This window comes from Drosophila yakuba, chromosome X (genome assembly GCF_016746365.2).
Source record: "Drosophila yakuba strain Tai18E2 chromosome X, Prin_Dyak_Tai18E2_2.1, whole genome shotgun sequence".
NCBI classification, from domain to species: Eukaryota; Metazoa; Arthropoda; class Insecta; order Diptera; family Drosophilidae; genus Drosophila; species Drosophila yakuba.
In genome coordinates, this window is record NC_052526.2 from 4685250 (window position 1) to 4698144 (window position 12895).

General features: G+C 43.9%; 3 protein-coding genes across 4 annotated transcripts in view; 2 read left to right on the plus strand and 1 right to left on the minus strand.

Annotated features, from left to right (window-relative positions):
- Positions 1-364: 364 nt before the first annotated feature.
- LOC6524283 lies at positions 365-3663 on the minus strand. Its single transcript, XM_002100109.4, has 3 exons — positions 3414-3663; positions 1141-3360; positions 365-1080 (listed from the first exon to the last, which is right to left on the minus strand). Exons 1-3 carry the CDS (start codon positions 3529-3531, stop codon positions 632-634), a joined length of 2787 nt encoding a protein of 928 aa, XP_002100145.1. The 5' UTR covers positions 3532-3663; the 3' UTR covers positions 365-631.
- A 180-nt stretch (positions 3664-3843) lies between these two features.
- LOC6524284 (N-acetylneuraminate 9-O-acetyltransferase) lies at positions 3844-7873 on the plus strand. Its single transcript, XM_039374208.1, has 3 exons — positions 3844-4342; positions 4729-4825; positions 4905-7873. Exons 1-3 carry the CDS (start codon positions 4066-4068, stop codon positions 7135-7137), a joined length of 2607 nt encoding a protein of 868 aa, XP_039230142.1. The 5' UTR covers positions 3844-4065; the 3' UTR covers positions 7138-7873.
- Positions 7874-7998: 125 nt separating this feature from the next.
- Positions 7999-12895, plus strand: part of LOC6524286 (mediator of RNA polymerase II transcription subunit 15) — a 41539-nt gene continuing 36642 nt past the window's right edge. For both annotated transcript variants that reach the window (XM_039374186.1, XM_039374192.1), the window contains exons 1-4: positions 7999-8187; positions 8239-8414; positions 8767-8898; positions 9394-10409. The gene's annotated coding sequence lies outside the window, so the exon portion shown is untranslated. The remainder of the gene's footprint in view (positions 8188-8238; positions 8415-8766; positions 8899-9393; positions 10410-12895) is intronic.

Genomic DNA, 12895 nt, shown 5'->3' on the forward strand with positions numbered 1-12895 from the left:
TTTTCGATTTTTTTCCTTTAAGAGCAACGCTTAGTGACGTATCGATATTTTCAAAACATCGGTCGTTAAAATACCTTATAAAAATATTGTTTTTATGAATATGTTTTATGTCATTTAATTTTAATTTTTTTAATTAAGTAATTTCATAATGTTATTTATAACAATTTGAACCACACGTGTCCTAAGTTCAGCAACCTTTATTCCATATCACATCCGTAATTCTGAACCTATACCAATTTAAGCCTTATCCAACAAAAGTTTTTAAAATAATGCGATTCGCATGCGCCACTTGAGCTTGAAATCGATAGATGTAGGCTTTGGCTCTATTCGGTCGAAAATATAACATGCAAAACTATAAAAAATGTAATCTAAGGAATTTCGCTTGGCTGCCAAAGCATTTATTCAATGGACAACAAATTTTCGTTGTATTATTACATATGTTATGTACATAAAGTCGCCCTTTTAAAGGGCATACAAAGTTGTAAAATGATTCGATAACAAATTATTACGGTGTTCAAGGATCAAGAATGTAAGATTATACATTCAATTCTTCCACAAAATTCTTTTATATGTTAAACAAGCGACGGCGTTTCGACTTGGCTTAAGAATATGATTACTTTAGGGCATCTCCTTATCGTCCCTGCTGTTCCTGGAGATCTGTGTTGAATCGCACAGCGAACGCTTGACTAGCTTGCTCCATAATCTCGCTGCGAATGCAGAATGGAGCTTTGGACGCAACGGTCATCAAATGATCCCAATGACGGCGATTCCTGAACGTCTTATTAATTCTGGTGTGTTTCCGGAAGGCGATCAAATATTGTCGAAAAAGGAATTTGAAGGCCCTGAAAGCGGAGTCGCTGTTCACCTTCAACACCGCATCGCTTAGTTCGCCCACAAGAGCGTAATCGGTGCGGTTAGTCAGGACCTGGAAAAAGAGTAAAGTAGCCTCCGATGCAGTGGACTGAGTCAGCAATCTAAGAAAGCAGCGGTTGTTACTGAAGCTATCTTCAGTAAGGTGGACGATCCAAAAGTCCTTGTGCGTCAATTTCCTCACTAGATTCAAGACTCTCTGGCGAAATTCTGTAAAAGAGCCATAATTAGTAGGCTACGACTTGGATGTATATCTACCAGAATGCCTACCCTCGCCTAGGAATGTCAGATGGGACAGACCGTGGCCCCAATACCGCACAGCCAATTCTAAGGTATTTACGCGGGCCTCTTCAAAGGTGGCCAAGTTCCAGCGTAAGGCATCAATGGTCTTCATAACCTGCGAGATTAGCGGCCAGTGTTTCAAACGCCACTCTGGCAAATATGCATGCATAAATATGTATTGCTTGGCCATCTTGACATCGTCTGCATCGTCTCCGACCTCCGATTTCGGGTGCTCCTTTTGGAGTAAAGTTAATTGTCGGTTGCCTTGCAAGTTCAGCTGCTTCTCGCTCACAGTAATCTGCAGGAGCAGTCGAAAGATTAACTGCAGGCTGGGGAAATCCATGGACTTTCTAAACTTAGCCAAACCGTTGGCACAGGCCTCTAGGAACCTATTTTGCGTCTGCTTGAGCTGCTCCTCTCCGTAGGGACAGGGTCCGTCTTTCAAGCAAACGCACATTTGCCGCGATGAGAAGTACAAGCCGTTGAGGATCTGTCGGTGGCCATATAAGTAGATTAGGAACCGCAAGGCATTCGGCTTTTGCAGCAGTTGCTCGTCCAGCAGGAACTCCTCGGCACAAGCGGAAATATGAAAGGCTGCAAGCTTGGGGCAAAACTGAGCAGCCAAGCGCCAGAACAGTTGCGTGAAGCGAGTATGCGTTACCGCCAGGCGGGAGAAATCCACCCAAGTCTGTTTTGCGTTCTCATAGCAAAGTCCAAGAAATTCGTCTATCGGGAAGCTCTTGTTCATATCTAAACGATTAAAGAAGCGTATGCGACGCTCCTGGTGATCGGGTGCCTCAAAGTTAAAACCTTGGGTAATGTTTTGCTCATCGCGCAATAGTAGTACTTCGATCTTATCCGTAACATTTAATTGCATAAATAGGGGACGCAGTACCATGTTTAGCAGACCTTCCTCTTCGTCCCCTTCGTTGGACGTGGTATCCTCCTCTTCGTTCATTTCGTCGTCCTCCTGCTTTATTTCCGTAACGGATATGCCCTCGTCCTCGGCCACCATTTTCGACAGCACCACCTGACCCAAGTAACTGAGTATCATCTGGGCATGCTTCTTGGTGAGCAAATTTAAATGATTTGCCATAGTTTCCAGGCACTCATCGTTGCCAAAGGCTATGAAGCGGCTGAAAAGATTGTCCAGACCAGCGAGCGCCTGCTCATTGGTGACCTGATCGCCCAGATCGCCATCGAGAAAGGCCAACAACTCGCCGATTGTTAGCTCTGCAATGCGTTGCTCCAATGTTTTTGCTGCCTCCGCAAAGCTTTTCATTTGCGTGCAGACGGAATGGTGCCTGAGCTCCTCATCCGATTGGACAAGTTTTAGCAATTCTGCGGTCTGGCTGCAGATTAGCTCTTGGTAGCTATACAACAAACGCTGTGATGGTATCTCAAGCCAGTGCATAAATGTGTCGACGCTGATAAGCTGAAAAATACGCTGCAGAGCGTCTAGCAGTATTAGGGCGAAGAGTCGCAGATCAGTTATGGGATCGTTCGAGTAGCTGGCACTAATGTCCACGCTCATCTGGCTGTAGATGGCAAAGCACTTCGGCTTCTCGCGCTTCTCGGGATCATTAAGGGTATCCATGAGAACTTCCAGCAGTTGCTCCATAGCCTTGGCCAGGTAAATCCTGCGATTGGCTGCACGCGGCAGCGTTTTAAGACGCCCGTCAGAGTCCAAGAGATGACGCTGCAGCATGCTGGCCATTTGACGTAGCAGTCGCTTATTTTCTTCAGGCAAATTGTGATTGATAATTGCGCGACCGGCTGCCTTCAAGGCGGAAAAGAATAGTGGTAGCGCATCCAAGCAATCCGAATGAATGTGCGCCAGAACCTCATTGAATGTCTCAAAATACTGAAAGGTCAGCCAGCGGGGTCCACAAGCAAGGAACTCCTCCATCGGCTGCTGGAGACCGCAAGTAAGGGCTATCGCAATGGTCATGAACTGTGGGATAGCTGGCAGCTGGTGGCACAAATGGATCACATGGGCGCTCCACTGGGATTCGCCCAAGAACTGTTCGTTGGCGGTATTCAGCACCAGGTACACCAGTAGTCCACGCAAGTGGTTCATGGCAGCCAGACCATTTGGTAGGGCAACCTGATCGGAGTGCTTGGCATGTGGCACCTGGAGGATAAGCTCGTGCTCCAATAGTAGGCCCATCACTTCGTCGCAGATCTTCTTAATGTGCTCTTCGTTTCCTGAAAACAAATAAAGTACATATTTTGGCACTTACTTCTGGCCCTCCACTTACCACTCCAGTAAATTATGTTTTTCAGGCTCTTGGCGTTCTGGGCGTAGTCGTGAAAGAACTTCCTCAGCTGGACAAACAACTGGCAATTGTCCAGCGGGTGCTCCTTCTCAGTTATCATGGTGCTTGCCCGGAATTTCGTAGTTTTGTCAAAATTGTTCCGAAAACGAATTCAATTAATGTGCGTCTTGTCTTCAAGTGACTATCGAAAATCGATAGCTAGCCGGTGCGAATCGATACGCTTCCTTGTCAGGAATTTTTGAAAATGTGTGTGGATAATAAACCAACTTGTTCATTGCACGCTATGATTTGATGCTTAGACTTTATTTATAAAATGTTTAATTATTAATATTTCTTAGCCATTCGCCGCCAATTCAAACATCAGCTGTGTGGTATCGATATTCTTGCGGCGGGGGTGGCGGGCGATAGACGCGGTTGCCTATCGGCCGGCGAAGCAAAAGCTAAAGTAAAGTAAAATAAAAGCAAAGCAAAAGCGAAACAGCAGGCAAAAGGAGGAGTCGCTGTCCAAGGAACAAGCGAAACTGGGTTAAACCATGCCCATGCAATAGGCCAAATTATCTACAATATAGGCCACACTTTCCGACAAAGACCGTGTGGAGGAGGAGGAGAAGCGGCGGCAGACAGCTCATAAATTATGGAGCTACGCGAACTGCGCGGTGGAAATGGTGGAAGTGGCGGAAATGGAGGAGGCGTAGGAGCAGGTACACCCGGAACCTCTGGGACGTCAACAAATGGATCCCCAAGTCCCGAACTAGGCGGCATCTGCATTGGAGGCGCCGCCGGAGGACAGCGTATGCCCACCAGAGCGGATATATTTATGGAGCAACTAAACGCCGCCAATGCCAAGAAGGTGGCTCTGCTTCTGGTCCTCGGCTTCATCGTCTATCACGGCCTGCTTAACTGGAATTACGGTGAGTTTACGGTAACAAGATCTTTAAAGATCTATATACTAGGACACTTATAATGTATATGGGCTAAAAAATCATACCCATTTTAAGCACACAAACATATTTCAATAGGCATCTGCTTATTCTCCTTAAGGTCTCGACAAGACATATATGTATATAGCTTACAATCTTGTTCATGTTGGTACATTTAAATTAGAAAAGAAAAGCTTTAAAGGAACTCTTGAGCTACAACGATTATTTTAATAAAGGTAATCATGTAGAGCTTTAAGGTCTGTCCCCCTATTTTGCAGTTCTTGTTCCTTCCAATCCCATGTAAAGTTTATACTGGGGATGTTGGCTTACAATCTAAGCTTATTATTGATATTGATTTTTGTTTTGTTCTCCCGCAGGCAGTGACTCCTGCCAGTGGCTGCTGTCCAAGGGCCGATTCAAGGGCGACAACGAGTGGCAGCCGTACGGTTGCATGGTGCACAAGTACTCCCTCACGTGAGTAATCAACGCACATTCCCCGCAAGATAAGCTCCCATTAATGACTCACCCAAACCCAAATTCTCGTTATTTACAGTGACACCAGGCGCTGTTTGCGTTACCTCGCCTTCTTTGACAACAAGAACAACTTTGTGTTCATTGGCGACGATAGTATCTGGCTGCTCTACAAACGATTTGTGGAGCAACTGCGTCTGCCATTGGCCGCGGATGAGGTGGCCGACGAGGAGGACAATAACGCCTCTGTGACTGATGGCTCAGCCCGTTTTGAGGACAAGAAGCTGCATATGCTGGCCCAGTACATTCGGGCGGAGGAGGTGAGTCCGTTGCTTGTGGAGCAACTGTACCAATTGGAAGCCGAGAAGCAGCTGTCCTCCGTGTACGTTGTGGGCTTCACCTATACTGGTTTGCTCGCCGGAAACACCACAGACGATGTGCTGCGGCAATATGCCGCTAATCTCACGTTGCTGGTGGCTCCGTTTCATCGCCTGGTGGCGCAAACGTCGCGGGTTCTGTGGAAGTTGGCAGACCGCGTGGACGAGGAGAAACTTCCTCCGCACTGGAAGCTGCTCCAGAACGAGCACATCGATCGTTTAAACCATGTGGCCAGGGGTGTTTTCCGCTACACGGAGGCCAGTGTTTGGGAATCCGCCTGGCACATAGCCAATGGTTTGCTGGACAACGCCGTCGATGGTTATCAACTGTGCGCCCATGGCCAGCGACTGGAGGTTCAGCTTCTGTGGAACATGTACTGCAATGACTACATGAACTACAATGATGGCACCTGCTGCAGCAGCTCTGAGCCATACACCACGCTGCAAATAGTGGCATACGCCTTTTTTGGCGTCTGCATGACGCTTGTGTGTGGCATGTGTCTGCGCAGATGGTTGCTTCATCTGCGGGGCCAGACTTTGTATGTGCCTTTGCAGCAGCAGCAGCAGCAGCAATCCCACGAAGGCGGAAGAGCAGGTGGAGGATCACCGAGTAATGCCTTATCCGCTCTGATAACCGACTATGGCACTCCCATGGTGGCGCTATCATTGCTGGGCCTAATTTTGGCCTATTTCTACCTCTGCGATCGCACAAACTTCTTTATGAAGGAGAACAAATACTACTCTGAGTTTAGCTTCTGGATACCAGTGGGCTATGTCTTTGCCCTCGGACTGTTTTTTACGGAGGATTCGCGGTTCACTAAGGTGCTCAATCGCGATCAAACGGATGAACTGCGTGGCTGGATATTGCTGGTGGTGCTTATATATTACATGACCGGAGCACAGCGAGTGCTGCCCATTCACATGCACATCAAGCTGTTGATCTCAGGATACTTCTTCCTTACCGGGTACACGCACTTCACGCACATGTGGCAGACGGGTGGCAGTGGCTCCCTATTCGTGCGCTTTTTCCAGGCCATGTTCCGGGCAAACTTTCTCAGTGTACTGCTGTGTTTCTGCATGAACCGGCCGTATCAGTTCTACTATTTTGTGCCACTACTATCCTTCTGGCTGTGCATCGTCTACTTTGTGCTGGCACTGCCGCCACGAATTTCGTCGTCCTCTGTGGACGCTAATCCGCTGCACTATCTGTATTTGGTGTGCAAGTGCATTGGTTGCCTGGGCGGCATCACAGTGCTCTTCATGTCGGAGGTATTCTTTGAACGGATCTTCGTGACGCGACCGTGGAAGGCGCTGTTTGTGACCACTGACGATGACCTGCACGAGTGGTGGCATCAGTGGAAACTGGACCGGTATACAGTGGCCTTTGGCATGATTTATGCCGCCTGCTTTCACATTGCCCAAAAGTACAATGTATTCGATGACAACAACCATGGGAATCTGTTTTCACGGAGGACATCAATATCAGTCACTTTGCTGGCACTGCTGGGCGTCGGGGTGTACACTTCGTTTACGTTCCTTTGCCGCAACGTTCAGAACTGTGAGGAAATCCATTCGTATATCCTGTTCATCCCGATTGTTGGCTATGTGGTCCTCAGGAACATCTCGGGTATCCTACGTACTCGATACTCGGCATTCTTCGCCTGGTTTGGCCGCATCTCGCTGGAGCTGTTCGTCTGCCAGTATCACATTTGGCTGGCCGCCGATCGGCATGGAGTTCTGGTGCTGTTGCCCGGATTCCCCACGCTCAACATGATCATTACATCGTTCATCTTTGTGTGCGCCTCGCACGAAGTACATCGCCTTACCCAAATCCTGCTGCCGTATGCGGTGCCCAGCGACTGGCGTCTGGTCATGCGAAACTTCGTCATCTTCCTCATCGTGCTCATACCCGTCGCCCGATCGGATGGCATGTTCTGATCCTGAGTGATTCGCAATCCAATTGCCGCCCAGGTATTGATCCAACGTATTCGATAGTTAGCATCCCCTTCGTAAAAAAGAGCGAACTTAAGTGTTTAACTTCAGGGTGGAACGGTTTTGTATCTTAGCTTATGACCTTAAAATCCTTCTGCAATATCTCAATACTTTTTAAAAGATACTTAACTCTAAGGCCATAGGTCAAAAATTTGTTTTCAGTTTCCTTAAGTAAACCGGGATTTGGCATTTTTGCCAGATTCAGAACAGACAATATTTAATTTGTTATTGTTAGCTCAGTATGTTTATTCGATTATAGTCGGGATCAGATAACTTTCAGTTAAGGTTAATTTATTTTTCCATATTTACCAAACGTTCCCCCCTTGTTTATAAAGTGCGTGTCATAGCTATAAGAAGAAAATTCCCAAGAAACATCAGCAAAATTACAGAATCTATGGCTTTACCTAAACTGCACAGTATTCTTATAGTTCTGAAACGCACTTCAGACACATAGTAAACTATATATATGAAAACATGATATATATATGCCTACATATATTTAGTATATGTGTATTGGAATAATTTGCGCCTATGTATACAACCTAGGGTTAACATAGCTTTAATTAAATTTTGCACAACTTACTTAACAACTCACCTAACCAGACACACTCACTCAAACACACGCAGCGGCAAACCAAATGTATGTATAAAGCAAGAGAATAAAGCAATGGATATACACTTATTTGACACACTGTATGCCGCCGGTCGGAAGCCATTGGCCGGAAAATTTATCACACTTTCCGAGAAATATGCAACTTGGGACTGGCGGCCACTGAACTGGGCATCCTCCAATGCGGGCACGTGGAAGTTGGAGTGGAGTGGGGATTGTGCTAATTGACGTGCTGCAAACAAGCAGCAACTAAGTCCAAACTGCACTGAAAAAAACTATCTGCTTGTAAGAGCTCTTCTCTTCTAATATTGTGGACGTAGTTCAAAGACTGAGGGCACCTAAGTTGCACGGTCATATGCCACCTATAGTGAATGCAAAAACTGCAGGTAATTTATTATTTCGAATTATTTCATTTGTGTTCCTAACATTTCTCTCAGTGTGGAAACGCGGATGGTGGCAGAACATACATACTTTCCATTCACAAAAGCATTCATTCACCTCGCTAAAATAAAAAGAGTTGTGCCCCTCAGGATGTGAGGATGTGGATAAGCACGCGGCTGAGGATGTGGGGCAGTTGGGATTGAAGCTGCGACAGCTCCACGCGTCGGCAAAGGTACATATTTGCATACATAAGTAGGCACACTCCAGTTAATGAAAAACTTAATTCGCATCACAAACAGAAGTTTGTCCCCTTTAATTGGGAAATGTTTCGGTTTTAAGGTTTTAGGGCAGGCGAATCGCATGAAATCTATTGGGTTTGTCGTCCTCTAAAGAATTTTATTTTTTCGATGCAGCTTATTAATTTCTTGAAAGTCTTTATATTGTTTGACGAAAATTCGAAATTAATTTATTTGTGCTTTCGCTTTTACTTACTTAAAAAAAAGCCGTTTAAAAGGATATTTCGAATATCATTAGATACGTGGTTATTTTAAAATTCAAAATCATATTATATACTTTTGATTTAGTAAAAGCTCATTCGGCGATCAGCTTTGGGCTTTGATTGGTGGCTGGAAAGCTCCGGTTGGCGTCAACAAGTGACTTTTCCACCCCCACATCCGGATCCATGGAAGACACCGCTTTTCTTGGCTGCGAACCAGGTCAGTGAGCCGCAAATAAACGCTTTTGAGTGGGAGCTGCCAAGCTTTTCCGAGCCGCCCGGACTCGGCTTTTCCGATGCACAGCTCGTCGGGCCGAGGAAAATGCTTTAAATTCATTCGCACAACAGCGGAGGCTCCCAGTCATCGGCCGAAAGTGTTTGGAAACGGTTCGTTGGCATTCCGACAGGAGCATTTAGAGCCACAGCAGCCCCATCGCCACCCAGTCGATTGGGCGCCAAAAATTCAGTTCACCTTCGGCAGTTGCCCCAAAAATTAGAATTCAAAATAAGAAATTGGCGCCCAACAGAAGAAGAGCATGTAAAACTTACACTGCTGTGGTTTCTAAACAGTTTTGAATATTTTTTTGTCGTGTTTGAAGTGCCAAGGAAGCGTTTTCAGTGCCTATGCCGAGTGTTTTGTGTTTTCAAAGTGTTCTTATTCAATCCAAATTATTGAATTTTTATATTTTTGTCTTGTTTTTTCCTGTTGCTGCAGTTAACATATCAGTTAAAACATATGTACTTACGAAATCGCAAAGTGAAAATCATCTGAATTGAAAGGAAATCTTGGAAATCGTTGTCAAATATATATTCAGTGCTAAACATCTAAGAAGGAATCCAAGGGATTGAGGATTCTGAAATCAAACAATCATCTGAATTTGAGTTTAACATCATTTATCATCAATTGAACTTCACAACAGTAGCAAACATTATATAATCCATCCAGTAATTAATGTTTTGCTGTGAATCACATATTTAATCTCAAATATATCTTAATCTAAGTCTGCAAAATCTATACGATCAAGAATGTCAAAAGATCGAACGATCACACTGATTCACCATTTAAATATATCAATGTTTGATTAAACATAAATCCATGTATGCAATCAACTTGATTGAGACTAGAAAACCAATAATGAACTAAGCAAAAATATCAACATTTTAGACAATTCAAAGTACACACAAGTATATAGTTCTGTACGATCTGTTGCTTAATACATCAATATAATCGAATAGTCTTAACAAACCCATTTGAGAAAAGCTATTGAAAGTACGCTGAATATTATTAATTACAACACTATTGATATCTATGAACAAGCCAAGAAGAGCTTAAAAATGCATCCCATACTTGATCGTTACTATAGTGATCGATATCAGATCAAGCTTATCACCCGATATTTGATTGAACTCCTTCGATTGAAAAAGAAGGCAAAGCGCGCTTCCGAATTATCGCAGAATTAAACAAAAAGAACCATATTACAAGCCACTGTTTAAGCATCGGTTTCAAGAAACCTACTAAAAATTCCAAATCGAACCAATACTTGCATCAAACTATGATATAAACTGTGTATCCGAAATTGAGAACATCTAATTGCGATCGCATTTCGCAATCAAACCGATGTAGCTTTATCGATGACTTGGAACCGGAGCGCGCACCTGAAGCCAAAAATTTTCATCATGAGTGTGCTGAACCACCCAGGAGATGTGATCTAAGGACGAAGCAAATCGCAGGTGAGAAGCCTTAGGACCAGTGACTCAAATTCAATTTTGTTGTCCTTAAGTTGTTGGCACTGCCATTGATGTGTTGTTGCTTTCGTTGTTATCGTTGTTATCATCATTATCATCGCTCTGTGTGTAGCTCTTACTTATGTCATTTGCAATTACAAATGCTATTGCGATTACAATTAATGATGAGTACATAAGTAAAAGTTGCGAACCCAAGGAAGGTACATACGGTACGCCAGTTGGGCGGGAAAAACAAGAAGGACACTTGAGGAAGCTGGCCTCTTAATGCCTTTTACTGCGCATTAGTGAGGCGAGTGCTTAGGACGTTGGCAGAATAGAGTGCCGTAGCCATCGCCAACTTAGCGCCGCCAGTGTCTTGTTTTCTACATTTTCGAGCTTTTGAGGTTTCGATTTAATTTGTGGATTAAAAACGCAGACCTTCCATTTACCATTTGGTTACTTAGATCCTTAGATGCTGGGATGTGCGAGTGTCCTTGTGTATCTGGCAGTTAATTAGAATTGCGGTGGCCCGGTTGACTGCTCCTTGTTTTGATTGTGCCAGACAGACGCTTAGACGACTCACGACTTGCCTACAATTTGGTCTTTTCTCCCCACATACTCGCGCCCCATCCATCTCACTTCAGTACACTGAGGGAAACCAAAGCCCGGTCTGCCAAGATATCACATAATATTTATAAAGAGCCTTTTACTTAAGATAACGTCGCTTTGTTTTTGTTATTTCCAAAATTGTATGGTTTAATATCGACATACGTTACTGATACGATAGACGATAATGTGAGTAAGAAGCTAAGTTTCTGTAGTTTTTCTCGGTGCCACGGCGCACACACAGTTTGGTAGGGCCCGAGGATATCGGTGTCCTTGCATTTGCTAAGAGGGTACCATCTGCCTGGTGGCCTCCCCTTATGCACATCCTTTTCCTATTTTCCTTGGCGCCCTTTTCGCTTGCTTCTTGTTTTTCACGAGTAGATTTTTCATGGACTTGGAACTTTTGCCTTCGTCGTCGTTTCGCTGGCGGAATAATATGAATTTGATTGTTGCTATTCGCCTGGGAATTTTGTTGTAACATTCTATTTTGCCAGAACTTAGGTTACGTTGCAATAAACATTTACAAGATAGAGGGAAATTTATACTATCTCCATTGAAATCACTTCCCCCAATTATACATATATATACGATTTCAATTCGAAAATTACCAAACAAATTACCTGCGTAACTTTGAAGTGTTTAGTTTTGTCCCGCACATTCACCCACTGTTCGGTTTTCCTTTTGGGCAGCCTGGAACTGCAGACCCCCTAATGTATGCTACACTTTTGTTTTCTCCTTCGTTGTCATTTGCCCCGGGAAACTGGAAGGCGAAAAAAGTGAAAAGTGAAAAGGAAAAAACCGACAGAAATATGAAAAATGCCAAATGTAAACAAAATCAAAAATGCCGGCCATGTCCTTTGGCGTTTTGCTCCACATATTTTCTTTGTGGCTCCCACTAATATATACAAATATTTTGATGGCAGAGGAGGAAAACTGGTAGGTGGAAGGGCCGACAGTGGGACAGTGGAACAGTGTAACAGTGAACAGTTCGAATCTGCTGGGCCTGGTAATTTAATTTCCCTCCATTGCGCTTCCACTGCCGACATCGCAGTCGGATGTCCTAACCTTGGTGGGCAGGATATTGCGAATAAAACAAGTGAAAAATGTAGAAAATTGTAGAGGAAGTGGACCTGGTAATCAATATCAAAGCTGACATGTCAGAGTCTGCTTTTAGATTGAATTCACTTAAAACGCTTTCTTTTAACGATCTGAGGGCATTTTTAACAACAATTTCTTAATCCCGTCGCTTTTTTCTGGCCCGTAAATAAGTCGTTGAAAATGTAACTTGATTTAGGGGCGCTAAACGTATTCCCATTCTGGTATCAGATTTATCTAGATATTAGCTACGCTGTTCACCTGGAATTTACTATTTCATCTCGTTTCCAATTGACACTGAAGCATTAGCTCTATGAAATATCGCCACATATATTCATATTGTAACTCTTGCTGTGGTTATTCCGATACATATTCCATTTCCCAATTTAATTTTAATATTCACTTCAGTTGCATGCGGTTTATACTCTGGTTTTTTTCACCCCAGTTTGACGGTGGGTTTTTTTTATGTTCGCCAACCATTTTGCTTGTTTGCTGTTTGTTTGTTGGTTTTTCATTATTTATAACTGAAATTTAAAAGCTGTTGTTAATGCCGACGATGCGGCCTTTTGTTGTTGTTGCCGTCGTTGTTTTTTCGTATTATTTGTATTCATATATGTGCATATCTGTTTATATATGTGTGCATATATGTACATACATATATTTTTGGTTTATTTGGAGCTGGAGTACCTGTTTGTTTGTTTTGCTTATTTGATGTCCAGTTACCTACTACCGCTTTCACTTTCCCTCTCTCTTTTACCCATTAAATGCTTTATCCTTTATCCTTCCCTCGA